Source organism: Rhipicephalus microplus, chromosome X (genome assembly GCF_043290135.1).
Source record: "Rhipicephalus microplus isolate Deutch F79 chromosome X, USDA_Rmic, whole genome shotgun sequence".
Lineage (NCBI taxonomy): Eukaryota > Metazoa > Arthropoda > Arachnida > Ixodida > Ixodidae > Rhipicephalus > Rhipicephalus microplus.
In genome coordinates this window covers 348,381,474-348,403,686 of record NC_134710.1, presented here as the reverse complement: position 1 = coordinate 348,403,686, position 22,213 = coordinate 348,381,474, and the positions used below count along the sequence as shown (strand labels likewise).

The following is a 22,213-nucleotide window of genomic DNA, read 5'->3' as shown; positions in this document are numbered from 1 at the left end:
ACCCAGATGTGTGCGCCTGTGTGCGCGCGTTTGTGTGTGTGTGTGTGTGTGCCTGCGTGCGCGTATGTGTGTGTGTGCGCGCGTGCGTGTGTGTGTGTGTGTGCGTGCTTGCGTGAGTGCATGTGTGAGTGCGTGCGTGTGTGTGCGTGCGTGCGTGTGTGTGTGTGTGTGTGTGTGTGGTTCAGACATTTTTCCCTTGTTTGAATAGTACGCCGGCTTTAGCTGCATGTAAGTCTTGTACGCCATGTACCGATATTATATTGCAATCCCGCAAGCCTCTACGCAGTACACGCCTGTAACTGACGATTCCCTAGTGCACGCCTTCATGTAGAAAATGAAAGCAAACTAAACAAAACGCTTGCTATGTCTTAGCAAAATGCAAACAGAGTTCCAATTGCTACATGCAGGCATATTGATGTTCTATGGGGCGACGCGCGTGTGTGCTTGACGAGGAAGACAAAGGGTTGTCTCCGCTCGATTGCTGGTTAACCGGCAACGCCATTACCGCTGGTTTTAAATATATATAATCCGCAGCCTCGTCGTTACGGCGTCTCTTCTTTTCCGTAACATATTTGGTGGAAGTGGAACGTTCCTCGTCTTCACCACGAGGCTTCGCAGTGGCCGCACCATTCAGTCTCCGATCGTGGCTACCAATGACAAGAGCCCGTCAGCGTCTCCATCTGTAGCTCCAGCCACTACATACCTGACGATGCCCACCACCCGTGTTCCCGGTACGTTCTCCGCACAACCTGGGCTTGACGTTGACTACTGGCTTCGTATGTACGAGCGTGTTTGCCAGACACACCGATGGGACCCTACCATGATGCTCGCCAACATGATATTTTACTTGGACGGCACCCCACGGGTCTGGCTCGACGCCCATGAGACCGAGCTCACCAGCTGGGATATCTTCAAGGAGAGACTACGCGACATCTTTGGGGACCCATCCGGCCGCCAAATGGAAGCGCGAAAAAAACTCGCCACTCGTGATGATAGTTATAGCGCGAGAACAAAACGACGACACAGAGACAAGAAGGACACGAAAGACACGAGCGCTAACTTCCAACTGAGTTTATTGCGCAGAGCACGAAAATATATAGAGGAGACAGTGACCATGGCACAAGAGCAGAACATGAGTAAGAAAACCAAAAACAAACAGCACAAATACAAAGGCACTGAAAAACAGCAAAGGAAAGCCTAGAAGAAACCGAACCAGAAAGGTAAAGCTACCTGCCCGCACCGAATCCTTCGAGGAACCTGCGTTCTTTCTCGGACTAAGCCACGGAGGGCTTGCTAATCCAAGGCACCTGTTCGCGTTACCTGCCCGCACCGAATCCTTCGAGGAACCTGCGCTCCTTCTCGGACAAGGCCACGGAGGGCTTGCTAACACAAGGCACCTGTTCGCGTGCCATCTGCGCAGCCTCGACAATGACCCGGGTGCTTACATCTCTGTGTTTGTACAACGTCGCTGTTTCCTCGAAGAGGGGAACACACTTGCACTCAGTGCAGTGCTGGGCAAGAAAACCATCTTTCCCGTTTTTAACATTGTTCGCGTGCTCTCTAAGCCGATCGTTCAGACACCTTCCGGTCGTTCCGACATAACAAGCACCGCATGAAAGGGGGGTCCTATAGACGACTTCCCGGGAGCAGGCTGCATACCTGTTTCGATGTTGAACTCTGCAATCTGTTGATGATTTTGTTGTCAGGGGGTTGGTAGATTTGGTGAGGCTGATTAATTTGAACGGTGCTGAGAACAGGACGCGAACTCCAACACGTTTTCCGATTTTTTTGAGCCTATGTGATATCTGGTGTATGTAAGGAATCACGGCTATCCTTTCACGTTCTGTATCCGTGTTGATCAGATTCTGTCGCGTCCTCTGCTCCGCCTTCATAGTCCGCAGGATCGTCTCCGCAACAGACGCGATAAACGCCTCGGGGAAGCCTGAAGCCTTAAGGCGGGAAACTTGCGCTTTGAAGCTCGCAGAGATATTGTGGGCGCAAGACCTATTTAAAGCATTCTCAAGGCAGGTTCGTGCAATGCCTCGCTTAACTATCTTACTGTGAGCAGAAGAAAAGGGGAGTAGAGGTTTCTGCGCACGTGGTTCATAACACCAACAGATGTGCTGTGGGCTAAAAACCAGATTTAAATCCAAGAAGCGTAATTTGTCATTATCGGGCATTTCATGTGTCACAACAAGAGGCTACAAACAATTTTTGAACACGCCTATAGTTTGAGTGGCCAACGAGTGAAACATAGAAGACTTACAATTTAGAATAACCAAGAAATCATCCACGTATCTAAAAATTTTGACGACATGCGAGCCTTCTAACTTTTCCTGCAGTTTTTTGCCCATTTTTGCCAATAGAAGATCACTGAGTAGAGGTGCTATGCATGAACCAATTGAAACACCCTTTTTCTGCAGATAAATGCGATCATTTCATTGAACGAATGTAGACGTAAGATACAGCAAAACCAGGTCAAGAAAATTCCGCGAACTAATGCCAGTTTTTAATTGGAAGTTCAATTCCCCAAAAATTTCTATGTTATCGCTTATACATTCTAGTACCTCATCGTGAGGCAGCGAGTAGTATAGGTCCTTTATGTCAATTGAAAAACCGAAAAGATTAGATTGATTTGACTGTTTGAAAAATTCTATCAGAGCCTGCGAGTTTTTGATCACAAATGGGTCGTCAATCTTTAGACACTTAAGATGGGTCTGAATAAACAAGCCGAGTTGCATTTGCCACGTACCACTTTCTGTCACAATGACACGGAAAGGCATGTCAACCTTATGTGTTTTGGCAGAAAAAAACATGCTGAGCCCATTTTTGTCACTTTTGCTAATGTGCTGTGCTAACTGTTTTAACTCTAGTTTACGACACATTTCCCTGGCCTGCGTTTTTACCCTATCTAGACGAATGTCGGTACAACATTTGAAAACAGATTCGATAGCTGTGACCGCCTTTTCCAGGTACAAGCTATTAGGAAGAACGACGAAACCACCCTCCTTATCTGACGGCACGACACAAAGTTCATTGTCTCTAAGAAACTTGGTCGTCTTCCGCACCGGAAGGCTGTTGCTGGTAGGCTTACCCCGTAGGAGCACGTCGACGCCTTCTGATATGCACCTGTCTGAATCCTCAGGTGAAGCATGGCCAGCCACAGAGCGCACCATTGAAAGAAGCTCGGGTGCGGACCTTCCTCGGTCGACGGCGAACTTCGGACCTAGAGCGAGGGTGTTGTGGACGTAGTCTGGGAGAACAACGTCACTGCATGAGTGGACGACACCTGATTGCCGAGGCTCAGTTGGGCGCTGCGCACGAAGGCTGGCGAGCTCACGTGACCACAGGCGGTTTGCAGTGTACTCAATTCGGTCGCAGTACTCTCGCCATCTTCTTTTCTTCACTCCCGGTGTTAGATCTGTCAGTTGAAGCTGGACATGCAGGGCATCCCGGTACATGCGCTCTTGTCGGTGCCATTCAGACCGAAGAATTTTGCACACCCGTATGCCATGGCCGACAGAGGGGTGGTAACCTCCAAACAAGGCTTTAACGTCCAAAGGGAGTTGCTTGGTGCGAATGCTTTAAATAGGTCTTGCGCCCACAATATCTCTGCGAGCTTCAAAGCGCAAGTTTCCCGCCTTAAGGCTTCAGGCTTCCCCGAGGCGTTTATCGCGTCTGTTGCGGAGACGATTCTGCGGACTATGAAGGCGGAGCAGAGGACGCGACAGAATCTGATCAACACGGATACAGAACGTGAAAGGATAGCCGTGATTCCTTACATACACCAGATATCACATAGGCTCAAAAAATCGGAAAACGTGTTGGAGTTCGCGTCCTGTTCTCAGCACCGTTCAAATTAATCAGCCTCACTAAATCTACCAACCCCCTGAAAACAAAATCATCAACAGATTGCAGAGTTCAACATCGAAACAGGTATGCAGCCTGCTCCCGGGAAGTCGTCTATAGGACCCCCCTTTCATGCGGTGCTTGTTATGTCGGAACGACCGGAAGGTGTCTGAACGATCGGCTTAGAGAGCACTCGAACAATGTTAAAAACGGGAAAGATGGTTTTCTTGCCCAGCACTGCACTGAGTGCAAGTGTGTTCCCCTCTTCGAGGAAACAGCGACGTTGTACAAACACAGAGATGTAAGCACCCGGGTCATTGTCGAGGCTGCGCAGATGGCACGCGAACAGGTGCCTTGTGTTAGCAAGCCCTCCGTGGCCTTGTCCGAGAAGGAGCGCAGGTTCCTCGAAGGATTCGGTGCGGGCAGGTAACGCGAACAGGTGCCTTGGATTAGCAAGCCCTCCGTGGCTTAGTCCGAGAAGGAACGCAGGTTCCTCGAAGGATTCGGTGCGGGCAGGTAGCTTTACCTTTCTGGTTCGGTTTCTTCTAGGCTTTCCTTTGCTGTTTTTCAGTGCCTTTGTATTTGTGCTGTTTGTTTTTGGTTTTCTTACTCATGTTCTGCTCTTGTGCCATGGTCACTGTCTCCTCTATATATTTTCGTGCTCTGAGCAATAAACTCAGTTGGAAGTTAGCGCTCGTGTCTTTCGTGTCCTTCTTGTCTCTGTGTCGTCGTTTTGTTCTCGCGCTATAACTATCATCATGCCATACCAACTAGCCCAAGCTGCCACACTTCTAAGTTACATTTCTAGTTATTCGGGCTCTTTTTCGTGTGTTTCTCTTCATCATTCAGTCCTTGTAACCCTTATCGCAGTCTCCATTTGCCGTGCGCGCACCTTTTCCTTTTGAATTCGCACCAAGCAACTCCCTTTGGACGTTAAAGCCTTGTTTGGAGGTTACCACCCCTCTGTCGGCCATGGCATACGGGTGTGCAAAATTCTTCGGTCTGAATGGCACCGACAAGAGCGCATGTACCGGGATGCCCTGTATGTCCAGCTTCAACTGACAGATCTAACACCGGGAGTGAAGAAAAGAAGATGGCGACAGTACTGCGACCGAATTGAGTACACTGCAAACCGCCTGTGGTCACGTGAGCTCGCCAGCCTTCGTGCGCAGCGCCCAACTGAGCCTCGGCAATCAGGTGTCGTCCACTCATGCAGTGACGTTGTTCTCCCAGACTACGTCCACAACACCCTCGCTCTAGGTCCGAAGTTCGCCGTCGACCGAGGAAGGTCCGCACCCGAGCTTCTTTCAATGGTGCGCTCTGTGGCTGGCCATGCTTCACCTGAGGATTCAGACAGGTGCATCTCAGAAGGCGTCGACGTGCTCCTACGGGGTAAGCCTACCAGCAACAGCCTTCCGGTGCGGAAGACGACCAAGTTTCTTAGAGACAATGAACTTTGTGTCGTGCCGTCAGATAAGGAGGGTGGTTTCGCCGTTCTTCCTAATAGCTTGTACCTGGAAAAGGCGGTCACAGCTATCGAATCTGTTTTCAAATGTTGTACCGACATTCGTCTAGATAGGGTAAAAACGCAGGCCAGGGAAGTGTGTCGTAAACTAGAGTTAAAACAGTTAGCACAGCACATTAGCAAAAGTGACAAAAATGGGCTCAGCATGTTTTTTTCTGCCAAAACACATAAGGTTGACATGCCTTTCCGTGTCATTGTGACAGAAAGTGGTACGTGTCAAATGGAACTCGGCTTGTTTATTCAGACCCATCTTAAGTGTCTAAAGATTGACGACCCATTTGTGATCAAAAACTCGCAGGCTCTGATAGAATTTTTCAAACAGTCAAATCAATCTAATCTTTTCGGTTTTTCAATTGACATAAAGGACCTATACTACTCGCTGCCTCACGATGAAGTACTAGAATGTATAAGCGATAACATAGAAATTTTCGGGGAATTGAACTTCCAATTAAAAACTGGCATTAGTTCGCGGAATTTTCTTGACCTGGTTTTGCTGTATCTTACGTCTACATTCGTTCAATGAAATGATCGCATTTATCTGCAGAAAAAGGGTGTTTCAATTGGTTCATGCATAGCACCTCTACTCAGTGATCTTCTATTGGCAAAAATGGGCAAAAAACTGCAGGAAAAGTTAGAAGGCTCGCATGTCGTCAAAATTTTTAGATACGTGGATGATTTCTTGGTTATTCTAAATTGTAAGTCTTCTATGTTTCACTCGTTGGCCACTCAAACTATAGGCGTGTTCGAAAATTGTTTGCAGCCTCTTGTTGTGACACATGAAAGGCCCGATAATGACAAATTACGCTTCTTGGATTTAAATCTGGTTTTTAGCCCACAGCACATCTGTTGGTGTTATGAACCACGTGCGCAGAAACCTCTACTCCCCTTTTCTTCTGCTCACAGTAAGATAGTTAAGCGAGGCATTGCACGAACCTGCCTTGAGAATGCTTTAAATAGGTCTTGCGCCCACAATATCTCTGCGAGCTTCAAAGCGCAAGTTTCCCGCCTTAAGGCTTCAGGCTTCCCCGAGGCGTTTATCGCGTCTGTTGCGGAGACGATCCTGCGGACTATGAAGGCGGAGCAGAGGACGCGACAGAATCTGATCAACACGGATACAGAACGTGAAAGGATAGCCGTGATTCCTTACATACACCAGATATCACATAGGCTCAAAAAAATCGGAAAACGTGTTGGAGTTCGCGTCCTGTTCTCAGCACCGTTCAAATTAATCAGCCTCACCAAATCTACCAACCCCCTGACAACAAAATCATCAACAGATTGCAGAGTTCAACATCGAAACAGGTATGCAGCCTGCTCCCGGGAAGTCGTCTATAGGACCCCCCTTTCATGCGGTGCTTGTTATGTCGGAACGACCGGAAGGTGTCTGAACGATCGGCTTAGAGAGCACGCGAACAATGTTAAAAACGGGAAAGATGGTTTTCTTGCCCAGCACTGCACTGAGTGCAAGTGTGTTCCCCTCTTCGAGGAAACAGCGACGTTGTACAAACACAGAGATGTAAGCACCCGGGTCATTGTCGAGGCTGCGCAGATGGCACGCGAACAGGTGCCTTGTGTTAGCAAGCCCTCCGTGGCCTTGTCCGAGAAGGAGCGCAGGTTCCTCGAAGGATTCGGTGCGGGCAGGTAACGCGAACAGGTGCCTTGGATTAGCAAGCCCTCCGTGGCTTAGTCCGAGAAGGAACGCAGGTTCCTCGAAGGATTTGGTGCGGGCAGGTAGCTTTACCTTTCTGGTTCGGTTTCTTCTAGGCTTTCCTTTGCTGTTTTTCAGTGCCTTTGTATTTGTGCTGTTTGTTTTTGGTTTTCTTACTCATGTTCTGCTCTTGTGCCATGGTCACTGTCTCCTCTATATATTTTCGTGCTCTGCGCAATAAACTCAGTTGGAAGTTAGCGCTCGTGTCTTTCGTGTCCTTCTTGTCTCTGTGTCGTCGTTTTGTTCTCGCGCTATAACTATCATCATGCCATACCAACTAGCCCAAGCTGCCACACTTCGCCACTCGTGTGCAGTCCTCAACAGAGTCGTATGTCACGTACATACAGGACGTACTCACGCTGTGCCGAAACGTCGACGAGCAAATGACAGAGAGTGACAAGGTGGGCCACATACTAAAGGGCATCGCGGACGACGCCTTCAACTTGCTCGTCTACACTAACGTCACGATATGGCTATCAAGTAATGCCGCCGCTTCGAAATGGCCCAAAGCCGCCGTGTTCGGCCTCAATTTACACGGCTACCAAACATGGCTATGACATCCACCTGCACCGATATATGCGCCGCACCACCTATGCAGGACAGCATGACACAAATAGTTCGACGGGAGCTTGAGGTGTCAAGTCCGGCACTATTTCTTCCACATCCACTCGACCATGGTGCCACACAAACGCCTCCTGCGGTCTCCGTTGCTCAAGCCGTCGTGAGGCGAGAAATTGCGAAGCTAGATTTTCCTTTGGCCTGTTCTGTCTCCCGACCTGTCTCCAGACCAATGACAACAAATGCACCACGCCATGACTCACATTTTCTTCCCCGATCCCACAATCCGGCAGAATGGAGAACTGCAGACGACAGACCGATCTGCTTCCACTTCCACTGAGTTGGCCATATCTCCCGCTACTGCCGCAGCACTTTGACGCCCTCAAACTTGAGCCAGTTTACCTATTCTCGCCCATACGAGGACTCCTGTCGGAATTTCACCTAGTCGTGTGTACCCTTCTTCCGACGTCCCTAACAGCCACTTCACTGCTCGTTCGCCGTCACATCAATGCCGCCGTTCCCCATCGCCCCAACCACGCCACTATCTGTTGGCGGTCAACTATGGATCTTCTTGGACGGGAAACTAGATCATGCAGCTGCGGGAGGTAGTGCTGCATCACTTGCGACCGATCCAAATCCTCCGTTGACGCTCCCCACTAATACGAACTTAATTGAGGTGTATGTGGACGGTATTTTTTTGACGGCGTTAGTTGATACCGGAGCTCAAGTGTCCATAATGAGTGCTCATCTGTGTCGCCTGCTCAAAAAAGTACTCACGCCTGCAGCAACTAAAGCCCTCCGTGTCGCTGATGGTGGAACTGTGGCCATCAATGGATTGTGTACCGCTCGCGTTAGTATTGCCGGCCGTCATGTCCTCGTTTTATTTACGGTGCTTCAAATCGCCCTCACGACCTAATCGTCGGCATTCCTATCGATGCATTTTGCCCTGATCAATTGTGCCACCAGTACTCTCTGCCTTGAACTTCCTCTTCTCCCGGATTCTCACCCTGAACTCCCGAACAGCCTGTGCACCACTGACGTCTTCCGAATACCACCTAAAGCTCTCACATTCGTCGAATTGGCAACAGCCTCTCCCGCGCTCGCCAGTGATTATATCGTGACGCCGATTGCTGATGTTCTCCTAGCGCGTGACATTACTGTCCCACACACCGTCGTAACCATGGCCTCTAACCGAACATATTTACCTGTTATCAACTTCGGTTTCATGAAACAAGCGCTACCCCAAGGAATGTCGGTCACCACGCTAAGACCCTTAATTGAAGACCGCGTCACCTGTTTTACGGCAGACGTATGTCCCGAGCACCCACATCACTCGCAGGATGGCACATGCCTTGATGCGACCTTACGCTCCATGATCGCCCCGGACATGAAACCTCAGAAGTCAGCCGCGCTATGCCGCCTTCTGGCTTCATACCGCGACATATTCAACATCGGCAGCCGTCCACTCAGCCCGACTTCACTCGTCAAGCACCGCTTTAACACAGGTGATTCTCATCCCGTTCATCGGTGACCATGTCGGGTGTCTGCCACCGAGCGTAAAGTAATTCAACTAGAAGTCACCAAGATGTTAGCCAAAGCAATTATTGAACCCTCTTTGAGCCCTTGGGCGCCCCCCGTTGTGCTCGTAAAAAAAAGATGGCATGTGGCGCTTCTGCGTGGATTACCGTCATCTGAATGGAATCGCGAAAAAAGGACGTTTACCCTTTAGCCCGTATCGATGACGTTCTCGATTGTCTCCACGGTGCCCGATACTTTTCTACAACAGACCTACGTTCCGGCTACTGCCAGATCGCTGTCGACGAAAAAGACCAAGAGAAGACTGCATTTGTAACTCCAGATGGCCTACATCAGTTCAAGGTTATGCCGATTGGGCTATGCAACGCCCCGGCCACGTTCGAGCGTATGATGGACTCTCTGCTACAAGGGTTCTAATGGTCAACATGTCTTTGTTATCTTGACGATGTCGTTGTATATTCCCCAACATTTGAGACCCACCTTCAGCGTTTGTCAGATATTCTCGACATATTCCGCACTGCTGGCTTTCAATTAAACTCCTCGAAGTGCCACTTCGCCCGCCGGCAAATTACAGTGTTGGACCACCTTGTAGACGCCTCCGGTGTGCAGCCAGACCCCGAGAAAATTCGTGCAGTCACCAGTTTTCCTGTACCCTAGTCAGCAAAAGATGTCCGAAGTTTTGTAGGACTTTGCTTCTATTTTAGAAGGTCTGTGAAAGATTTCGCAACCATCACTCGACCCCTCACAGAGCTTCTGAAGAAAGACGTCACATTTACATGGGGTACCGACCAAGCTCCTGCTTTTTCTCACCTAATGACGCTACTGATGACTCCACCTTAATTGGCTCACTATGACCCATTCGCTCTGACGGAAGTTCGAACCGATGCTAGTGGTCACGAAATCAGAGCCGTCTTAGCCCAACGCCAACGGGGACACGACCGAGTTGTCGCCTACGCTAGCCACCTCCTCACAGCTGCTGAGCGCAATACTCCATTACAAAGCGTGAATATCTTGCTCTTGTTTGGGCAGTCTGAAAGTTCCGCCCATATTTATATGACACTAATTTCTCTGTGATAACTGACCATCATGAGCTATGTTGGCTTACGTGACTGAAGGATCCTACTGGCTGGATTGGGCGCTGGGCTCTGCGACTCCAAGAGTATACCTACACGGTGACGTACAAGTCCAGACGCCTACATCAGGAAGCAGACTGCCTGTCTCGCTACCCGGTTGCTGAGTCGAGCACTATGCCTGACACTGACACCGAGCCTTGCATCTTTTCCATTTCGCAAATGACATGCATCGGTGACGAGCAGCGCCAAGATGCGTCCTTGCGTGCTATTATTGAGCGCCTCCAATCACCATCTTCCAATCTGTTGCGTCGCTCATTCGTGCTCCATGATGGTGTATTATAGCGCCAAAGTTTTGAGCCGGATGGACCGGCTCTGCTGCTTGTCATTCTGAAACACCTTCACTCGGAAGTTCTCCATGAATTTCATGACCTTCCGGTTGCTGGTCACCTTGGTGGGTCACGCACTAATGACCAAATACACCAACGCTTCTTTTGGCCAGGGCTTGCACGCTCAGTCAGAAGAAACGTTGCGGCTTGTGAGGAATGTCAGCGCCGCACAACACCATCGACACTTCCTGCCGGACGCCTTCAACCACTTGATATTCTGTCAGAACCATTCTTCCGCGTTGGCTTGGACCTACTTAACCCTTTACCCTTGTCTCCCTTGGGTAACAAGTGAATAGCCGTGGCCACCGACTACGCCACGCGTTATGCCATCACCCGAGCTCCTCCATCAAGCTGCGCCACAGATATCGTCGACTTCCTCCTCAAGGACGTGATTTTGCAACACGGAGCCCCACGGCAGTGGCTTACAGACCGTGGCCGCACTTTTTTGTCGAAGGTCATAGCCGACATCTTGCAGTCCTGTAAAACGAGACACAAGCTGACTACGTCATACCACCCACAAAGCAATGGACTCATGGAGCGTCTAAATCGAACTCTTACAGACATGCTCGCTAACTATGTTTCTACCAACCACACCGACTGGGATCTCGCGTTGCCGTACGTCACATTCGCCTAGAATTCTTCGCGCCGTGACACTGCCGGTTACTCTCCATTTTTTCTGCTGTTTGGCCGAGAACCAACATTGCCTCTAGACACCGTCATACCGTCCCCTGGAGTACTGCCCAGTGAATATGCCATGGACGCTACCACTCGGGCCGCCCACGCAGGCGAAATCCCCCGTACTCGCCTTCTGACCGCTCAAGAGAAGCAACGGCGCTTGTATGACCAACGACACCATGACGTACACTTTCCGCCCGGTTCTTTGGTCTTGCTCTGTTCTCCAACCCGTCAAGTTGGCTTGTCAGAAAAACCGCTTACTCGCTACACAGGCCCATATCGAGTCCTTCGTGTGGTTACTCCTGTAACATATGAAATTGTTCCTGCCACCCATCGCCTTCATGTGCCCAACAGGCTACCAATATTGTACATGTTGCGCGCTTGAAGCTCTACAACTCTCCTAGTGACGTTGACATTTAGATGCGCCGAGACGGCGCTTGTGCCGCCGGGGGTTATGCTACATGCATGTATATTGATGTTCTAGAGGGCGACGCACGTGTGTGCCTGACGAGGAAGACGAAGGGTTGTCTCCTCTCGATCGCTGGTGAACCGGTCACGCCATCACCGCTGGTTTTGAATATATCTAATCCCCAGCCTAATTGTTATGGCGTCTCTTCTTTTCTGTAACAATATGTTCTGTAGTCCCCTCTAATTAAATAAAGTAAATATTTACCGCGAATTTCACAACCAAGCAATTGTTTGATATGTGGGGTATAACGTCCCAAAACCACCTTATGATTATGAGAGACGCTATAGTGGAGGACTCCGGAAAGTTTGACCACCTCGGGTTCTTTAACATGCCCCCAAATCCGAGCACACGGGCCTAACCATTTCCGCCTCAATCAGAAATGCAGCCGCCGCAGCCTGGCTTCAATACCGCAACCTGCGGGTCAGCAGCTAAGTACCTTAGCCACTAGGCACCGCGGCTGGGGAAGCAACTAAGCAAATATATATACATGCGAACTGTTTTAATAAGTCGTACGTAAGTTTTATTCGTCAATCATGTTGTCTTAATGAGTCAATCCCGATATATTGGCAAAAGCACATTCGGGGCCCGTATTCGCAGAAATGACATTTTTGTGTAGCCTTTGTTTTGGTTCAAACCTTGCTCTGTTAGCAGGCTCTCTACAGTGAAACCCCTGAGCACGGACCTGGGCGCCCCGCTTCGCACGTCCACACAGCACTTCCCATTTATAGAGCTCGCACTGTTCGTTCACAAAACTGCAATTATGCCAATTGTTTAAATGCATGTAGGGCTTCCAAGGCCCGCGTACAATCTTGTTGGGGAAATTCGCAGATTTTGTGGCGACATGCATCCTAGTTTTCGCTGCCATTTTTTGAGTTCTTCGTTGTTACCACAGATAAGTTATGTGTCGTGTGCAGCGAGTTTCATCTGGTTCTTTCGTTATTCATATCTAGAGCCAGAGAAACGCCATTGGGAGGGGCGATCGCGTGCTTGGCAAGGTAGTGGCGCAATCCCTCGCGCGCTGCGGGAGTCAGCGCATGTTTCTGAAACATTTTTGGTGACTTCAAGGTAATGGTTGCGATTGGTTGTTGGTTATTTCTGTTAAATATAATATTTTACACCTAATTCATTTACTCTAGCTGCATTTCGAGCTGTGCTTGCATTATTTAGGGCTCTACTCCCTATTTCATTTTGAGCGTGACCACGCAACGTGAGGTATATGGATAATAGAGAAGCCTGGCTCTTAAGGTGCTGTGCCACTAGCAGATCTTTAGCTAAATAGTTTCGTGAGAAGATGTTTCCGCCAGTTTTTTTTTTTTGCAGGACCTATCATTAGGAAAATCAGCTAGCCGGTGGGAAAGGGCACTAATGGAAAATGTGTTTTCTGATTGCAGCACTACATTATATTATGGTCCAGGATTTTGTCTTCGTTATTCTAACAGCGCCTTCTGAACAGTATGTTATGTGGGTGCGGTTTTGCATGGTTGGCGATTACTATGGCGAAACTAACCAATTAACAGGGTGACTGCTCCTTTTCGTCTAAAATAAAACTCTTTGCAGGGTAAATTGTGAGCGAAATGAAGATAAGTCACGAGTTCCGTTGAATAAAGCAAACTGCACCATGCTTGGATCTTACAGCTCGAGAAATAGGTCTGTGATGTGCTCACATGTGATTGGCCTATCCATGAAGTTAAGGAAAAATGCCAGGAAGTGCATAACACATCATTGTTCGCTAACACATCAAGCCACTCATTGTGGTAAGAAACAAGTGGTGATTATTTTACTCCATATACTTCACATAGGCCTGAAACCGTGTTTTTCAAGTACTTAGTTCAAAATTTCTAAATATATTTGAAATTCAATATGTTTTTAATGCATTCTTACTTGCTCCTTCTGTAGCCGCATACAGGCATATTAAGATACCTGAATACATTTATTGTGATAGCAGTTAAGAATTTAAAAAAATCAACATTTTAATTAACGAGTAAAGGTGGTAGTGTTAAGAGAGAATGGGAGTCATTTATGCGAATAACCCATTGCAGCACCGTGACTTTGCAAAAGTGACCTCTGGTAACAATTGTAAAGTACTGAATATCACACATGTTTAGTAGCGAAAACGAAACCGAAACGCAGAAGAGCACGATTGCCATTTTCATGCGAGACGTCCACAATGAGTTACCATCGTCACAAAAAACCACCAACTGACTTCGTTCTGGGCATTTGCGGGCTACGCTTTCACTAGTAATATGCACACATGACGCATACACGTTCACGTACGCGGAAGAACTGCACCTTCAAAATTCGTATGTTCGACCCTGACGTCAATGTGGTTGTCTTTTTGAGCTCATTGGTGCTCCGGTTGCAGTTCAAGCGGTTGAACCTGGTTCAATGCTATGGTTCCCAAGTAATTACTAGTGGCCCCTTGTTCAATATCCCAAAGGCTGCTAGGATTGGTTCTTTGCATGATGAATTTCGATGTTTATATTTCTCATAACCGCCTTAGACCACTATTCAAAAACTTTATAATTTTAGAATTCTCTATTGCTGCCCCACTAATATCTTTGGCCATTTTAAGATGTCTGTGGCCACAGAAGACGTAAATGAGAAGGCATAGAATAAATATCGCATATCCTTCGTTTTCGAGGAATTAGGAGATTTCTTGAAACACCCCGTATATAAAAAATGCGACCGATGGACAGCCAAAAAGAAAAGTGACCAAGAGAGAAATAATATTTTAATCTGTGAAGGACCAATTCAAACAAGTGACAGTGAAATAATAACTCTTATAAACTTTTCGATGAAATCACAGCAGCTGATAATACATTTGGATAAAGCATGCACTGTGAAGTCGTTTTCAATGCACTGGATGACCCCTGATGAGCTTCCGTGAAATTGACCATCTCGTATTCCTTCATATACTGTGCAAACAACATAAGAGAAAAGCTTATTGGGGCTAGCCAGAGAATATTAGTTTTAGCCGTAGTGCTCGCGCTGGACAAGAAGCGACTCAAGAGTGGAAAACCTTGTCTCCTGTACCAGTGACCCCCCACTTACATCATGATACCCATAACCCGAAGATGTTCTTACCATTCAAAGAAACGTGTACGAAGCCGAATTGAATATGTCTAAGCACAGTGTCGCCCCAATATTTCAATCGTAGCAGTATGGTCGAGAGCTAAGTTGCTCACGCCGGACGGAAGATTTATGTGCTGGGCATACACGCACCGTGCACCTAGATATCGCTGGCAGATTTCGCACACTTCGGCAGAACATATCAGAGATTTGAACTCGTGATTCGACCTGCACTGACTTTTCTTTAAAATTCAAAAGATAAAAGCGCATCTGTGCAAGATGCAAAGTGCATTATCGTTTTCCGGAAGCCAAATTCTCGGTGAACAGGAGCTGTATGTGTAGCATATATTGCATCGTTATCGATCCATGTTAATTGTTGAAGAAATTCACTGCCATGTAGCGTGAGGGAGCTTTTTAAAAATAAAAAAAAGATGCAGCACAACAAGAGCAAAAAAAAAAACGGAGAGAAACGAACTGGCTGCTTTTCACTGCGCATGCATCTGGAATCTCTCAAAGCGTTAACAACCTGCCGTTGCAAGGTGCTTTCAGTGTTAGCTGTTGAAAAAGATGCGTGTTTCGATTGCTTTTTTTTCGTGCAGGAGGAGGGAGGTGTAAGGGAGGAAAAAGTAGGCTATTGTTCGCGTATCACACAAAACTGCGAGATGGCAGGCAGATTTAAAAACATGTACGTAGTTTAAGAATTTTTTTTCTGGATATTCTGAAAAATAAATACGAGCCTTTCTCGTACCGAGAAAAGTGGTTTGAAAAAAGAATGGGGTGTGTGTCCCTGTCGTAATAATTTTTACGGGATATATGATATGTGTGGTTTTACGGAGGGGAGGGCTTCGGAAATCATCTGGTGATCTTTAACGTGAACTGAATGACATCGCACAGTGCACGGGTCTCTACCATTTTGCCTCCAACCAAAATAACCGCCACTGCCAGGGTCGAACCCGCGACCTTCTGGTCAGCAGGCGAGCATCCTAGCCACTGTTCTGTTAAGGTATACGAGGTAGTATATTTACAAGCAAGCTTCGCGGCAGTTCTTGTGTCGGCGTTGGTTGTAAGTGAAAAATCATCTTGCGCATGACGAAAAATCGGAGAAGGATGCAAAAACAAATATTAACTCACAGATTGCGTGTGAAACGAACATAGCCCGTCCGCGTGGCCAGCAGGTATTTAACCATACAGCCGGGAGATTCCTTAAGTAGTGTTTAAAAAAATAAACATTATGAAAGTCAGGTAGTGGAAAGAATCTCCTGAACACATTTATTCTTGCGGAAGGAAAGCGTAAAACGATTCCAGGTGTTAAAACGTGTGAAGTGCGCATTCATTGAGGGAAGGTTTAAGGTCTACGCATTACAAAGCACGGTGATATATTTAATCATCATCTGCTGCAAAAGTGCGATAAAAATGTAAAAAGAAGTTAGGAAATTGTTAAAAGTATCTCATCTTTTTTTAACAGGTGGTGAAGATGCTGGTTACAGTTGTGTTGATGTTCGCTGTGTGCTGGCTGCCAATTCACATGATGAACCTGGTCGTGTACTTTGACCGCGACGCTATGCTTCCGGACACCACCGAACAAGAGTACCTGTACATCGCGGCCTTCTTTTCCTGCCACTGGTTCTCAATGGCCAACAGTTTCGTCAATCCCATCATCTACTGCTTCATGAGTGACAACTTCAGAGTGAGTCCATAATCCAATGCTATTTTTTTTAGGTATAGCATTTTCAGCAGCCCCGCCGCGGTGGTCTAGTGGCTAAGGTACTCGACTGCTGACCCAGGTCGCGGGATCAAATCCCGGCTTCAGCGGCTGCCTTTCCGATAAAGGCGGAAATGTTGTAGGCCAGTGTGCTCAGATTTGGGTGCACGTTAAAGAACCCCAGGTGGTCGAAATTTCCGGAGCCTTCCACTACGGCGTCTCTCATAATCACATGGTGGTTTTGGGACGTTAAACCCCGCATATCAATCAATAGCGTTTTCAGCAAGTGTGACCAAATCTTTTTCTCGAGTAACACTGAAGTAACTCGTTCATAATGGCTGATTATATTGAATATCAGCCTAGGGGCGATAGCACAAAAACAATTCAAGGATACAACTGAAAGCAATCTGGCGATTCACTCTGCCCAGTGCGGGTGCATTCTTGAGCTTCAAGCAGACACGCATGTTACGCAGATATCGCAATTGCACGTCCGGAATATGAAGCGTTCACGATTCACTCGGCTGGACCATCATGTGCAAGTGGGCCATTCATTGTACTGACCCAGAAGAATCGTAACTAATTTTAGCGCACACTGACACACAAACAAAGAAAAGAAGGGTATAACACCCAGAAGAAGATTACAGCAAAAATTGACTTGAATTTTCATATACTGGCGAGACGCAGGCATAGGGTTTTCTTTTTCTAATATTTTCTTGTTTTTTTCCTTTCGAAGGAGGAGTATACAATTGTTCGCAGAAAATGAACACTATAACATTGTTAGCCAGCACAAGTCTGTTTTCTAGGCTCAGGCTGCTACCCTTATAAATCTATGAACTGAATCAGGACAATCATAGTTGCCCTATAAGTCGAAGGAAGATTTGTACTTGGCTCGTACAATCGTACAACACGCTGTCAAAGAAGTATACGTACGGAAGCAACCAAACCGACAGTGTTAGTTTCATTTCTACCCCATAAAAACAATCAAGGTCACAGACAAGTTGCCAACAAAGTTGCGGTCATTAATATTTATGTTACGTGGGTGCAAAAGTACTTTCCTTGCAATAATGTGTCAAATTTTTTTATTTGAAAATAGCACCCGCAGATTCACCAGAACACTTCAGCGTATCACAATGCGGGACTTATTAGCGAAGCAGATTGAGCAATGAGAAGACGCTCTTATGAAAAAGAAGTTTTGTAAGATTGGCCCCAGGTAATTATTTGGCGCTATCTTCGTTACATAGAGTATTTGTTTTGAGAAGGAAAAGCTGTAGCACAAGGAAACTGAAGATGCCATCAGAAACAAAATAGAAGGAATTTTGGGGGTTTCAGGTGCCTAAATCAAGACAGATGTAAAAAGAAAGAATGCCGTAGTAAAGGGCTCCGGCAATTTTGACCATATTCTAATCTAAGCACCTAAATCTAGGCACGTAGGTCTGTAGCATTCTGCTTTCATCGACATGGGACACCATGGCTTGGATTGAACCCACGTCTATCCGAGCAGCCGAGTATGCCAACCCCCATACCACCGCTGCAGCGACTGCACAAAATGTACTGGCGCTGAATTCGAACAGTTGTTTATGAAGTGAACACGACATTTAAATAAATATCTTACGAGCCCGGCATCGACTCAAAATTGAAGCATTTCACCACTGCACTTCTTGGTGAAACAAGGAACATATGCGTGGAACTGATTACCAAATAATATAAACAAGAAAAACGCTGGATTTTGTGTCTTTGTTTGGTCACATACATTCCAGCTTTTCCAAAGATCATGCGAATTAGGACGGATAATAGAGCTAGTAATAAAACAACATAAAATTTTGAAAGGTACATAAAAATAAAGAGGTGAAGGGGCTAAAGCATAAAAGGAAAAAAATGTAGGTACACCTAGATAAATGCAGTAACAATACTCAAACAACGATGACCCGCATAAGGTAAACATACGCGTGCGTAGCAGAATGGCAACAAGGGTACAGAAAGGACACTGCGTGAACAAACGTTACGTACTACACATACCCATAAATAAAAATAATATCGTTATTGTGAAGTGCCGAAGAAAGCTTCATAGCAAACTGCTCACAATATACACTTCGCAATATAAAAAAAAAACCAAAGCAATTTTCGGTACTGCCCTTTCTCGTGAGATCCTAAAGAATGCTGTTTGCGTAAGTTATCTGATGCACTGCAAACCTTTCACAATAGCCCCGCCATGGTGGTGTAGTGGCGAAGGTACAAGGCTGCTGACCTGCAGGTCGCGGGATCGAGTCCCGTCTGCGGTGACTGCATTTTAGATGGAGGGGAAAATGCTGTGTGCCCGTGTGCTCAGATTTGGGTGCACGTTAAAGAACCCAAGGTGGTTGAAATTTCCGCAGAACTCCACTACGGTGTTTCTCAAAATCATATGGTGCTGATAGGATGTTAAGCCCCACATATCAACAACCTTTCGAAAGGCTCATCAAAATGCCTCCTGAAATTTAAATAATCTACAGCGGATGTTTTCCTGCCCTATCATTGAAACATTGTGTGTCTTCTGGGCTATGTATACCTTTTCGCAAGTAAGTGTAATTTTCTAAGGCATTTGGAACCCTTAATGGGAAAAACATTGCGTGCCTCTTAGTTCACTTTTTACTGTCTAATTGAGGTATTAACGAGCTCATTTACGAAAACTTACACGAAGCGTCAACATAACATTTTTTTCTAAATAAAAATGTGAGGAGTAAATCTTCTTGATTTGTGCATTACATTGATTAAAACTGCATGAACGCAATTAATTCGTTGCAAACTCGACTAAAGCCTTGGTTCCACGAATGCACTATGGATATCCTAGCCAAACGATGGGCACGTTCCGTGTAACTAAGGGGTTCTTTATTCGGCCATGAAATCATTATTTCTGTTCCTGTCGCTTAACTCACGATGTGATTCCTCCGTAGGTGGACCTTCGGCAACTCGTCGTCGGTTGTTGTCCGTTGCTGGCCATGCGTTCAGGTGGCCGATCTCTTGGAAAACGTAGCTCATACGGTGGCGGCGGTTCTCTTCCCAGCAGCACCATGATGCTTTCGAGCACTACTTCGAGTCATCACCACCAGCACCACCAGCGCTGCAATGGATTCTACACGCATTCGCCCACATCGGTCGTGGCACTGAAGACGCTCGGAGACTGCGTTGCCGGCGAGGCCACCACGCTGCGCCTCCCCGTCTACGAGTAAAAAAGCACTTGCGTAATCGGCTAACTTAATCCTCAGTGGCACCGGGTTCGCTTTAATTGAAGAACTCTGATTCGTAACCCGGAAATCGGTTCAAAAACTAGAAAAGCATCCCTACGCATGAGTCTCATTTTCCAGAGTCGTGGCGATGGCTTACTGAAACGACCTCGACAGGCATGCCCTGCTGAATGAAGATCTCTACCAAATATTTTCAAGGAAGCTCTAGTTTGCGGCACGGTAACGTATGCGACGCCGGTAAAATGAATACTGACGTGCGTTTTGCTATACAGTGGGCCAGAACTCACAGATGTGCCACATTCTGGTGAAAAACAATTTCGCGTGGCGAATCTGCGTACCAGAAGTATATAAGCATATGTCTTGGAGCCGGGGCGACGGTTCTCAATTTGACATGGTAACTGCAAGCATGAATCTGTCATGGTGAATTTAACAGCAATTGCAAGATGTAATTATGTTGACTTCGCTTCAACTCATCATCAAACATTGAAACAACATGATAGAAACCCCGTTTTGTATCAAATGGGTGTAATATCTTCATAAATGTGTGGTGCATTGTCGGGTGATGAGGTGCTACCGCCTTGATAAGTGTTATCACTCTACTGGCTGTACTTGGTGTCAAGTTTCTCTCCAAGACTGTTGATTATCAGCAGCTGTCCGAGGGACAATCAAGGTAGACTTGTGTTGTTCTGATAATTTGAGGGCTGCTGTCGTGGTCACATCGTTCCTTCAAATGTCAGGAACATGTTTAACTTCATTTAAAAAAAACTAAAACTCCACGCAGCCTTTTGTGTTTTCTTGCTTTGCGGTCAGATATGCTGCGGCAATTACTAGACATGTTATTGCATGGTCAAAAAGGTTTGTATTAACAAGGTAGTGTTATGCAAAAACACTACCATTACCATTTATGGCTCATTACGCAACGTGGGTTTGTAACAGAATGATTGCGTACCGTGAAGAGATACTAATATCCGCAAAGAAAGCAATGTTTCACTGAATTTCTGCATATTTTTCATTTTTGTTCTTTGATATCGCGAGCCAAATCTTACAAGTAGTGTGGCTTGCAATGTCAACACTGTATCTGTACATAAAGGCAATTAATATACCACATATCAAAACAGATAAACTTATTGTGTAAACGGCCGTGGTCATGATCGACGCACTAAACACACCAGACTAAGTAGCGGAAGCATGACCTGAATTCGTGCTTTTCAACTATATGCATTGCGCCTTGCATATTGCGAGCTCTAGGACCTAATTAGACACATTAGCGTTCTAATGTATTCATAAGCAGTGTTTAGTGAGGCAATGGAGTCTTTATCTTATTCCCACTTAGCGATTCTAACTACAGGGATGTGAAAGTGAAGTTATATGTTGCGACATGGCACGTGGTAAGGACATTGGTCAAACCGAGAATTATCGGTTGTTAAACTGAAGGTACTTTTGTAAACGGAAACGATACGTGGATATCTTCAATTTAGAAAGCCGGGTGTAGCACACCTTTGGCGCATAACTTATGAATAGCAAAAAACCTTCAATCACTGATGTTTTCAAGCTGATTTGATAAGAATGAAGTAAAGGTTTGCTTGATAAATGCACAATGCATGATACTTGTGCCTATTTTAATGATTGCACTTCATCTATTGTAACAAAAATCTCACAGCTTGTAACTCCAATACCACTTCCCCAGCCTATGGCCAATGATGCTTCATTGTCTGCATAAAATATGCAGCAATGTCAATTTTCGTCGAGAATAAACTTTCACCGTAAAACAGAAATGTGACTGAAACGGTGTATCCGGCTCAGATGGAGTAGCCTTACAGAACTATATAATTATTAGCACGTATCCACGTCAGTCGCAACATATTTCTCAAGTATTCTTTCAAGAGCAGTCGCTTACAAATGTTTAATAATATAGACCAAAATAATAAACAAGCAACAAATAAACATGCATATAAGTACGTCTGTCGGTAAGTGTGTGTACGCCCACAGCCCCAAAAGTGTGCTGGCCACTCTCTTCGCGGGAGTAGAGGGTTGTCCCATGTTTCACTTCCTTTTCAGGAGTGGTGGGAACTCTCTTCTGCTCAGAGTAAACGCCCTCTCTCGAAAGATTGCTGGTACTCTGACTTAACTAGAGTGAACAAGCTCCCTCGCCAGAGTACAGTAATGCTTCTGAAATAGAGTTCATACACCGTCTGCGGGAGTTGCGCTACTCTCTCACAGAGTTTTACAATCTGGTGGGGCCAGAGTGCACCAATTTCCTCAAGAGTAGAATCACTCCTGCTGCGCTAGGACTAACGTCTCAAAAAAGTTATGTCGAGCATTTTGTAAAAGCAGTGAATTGCATAGATTGCTTCAAGCTTACGTCACATATGCAGGACGATCATCGGCATACAAATTATAAAAGTACGTACCACAGCAAACAACACTGAACATATACCTTTC

At 46.4% G+C, this 22,213-nt stretch overlaps 1 protein-coding gene across 1 annotated transcript in view; it reads left to right on the top strand.

The window, feature by feature from the left end:
* LOC119161154 (RYamide receptor) overlaps window positions 1-21,768 on the top strand; it is a 425,715-nt gene extending 403,947 nt beyond the window's left edge. The window contains exons 4-5 of the mRNA XM_037413506.2: window positions 16,314-16,535; window positions 19,481-21,768. Of these exons, the coding sequence (XP_037269403.2) occupies window positions 16,314-16,535; window positions 19,481-19,756 (498 nt within the window). The 3' untranslated portion in view covers window positions 19,757-21,768. The remainder of the gene's footprint in view (window positions 1-16,313; window positions 16,536-19,480) is intronic.
* The last annotated feature ends 445 nt before the right edge of the window (window positions 21,769-22,213 follow it).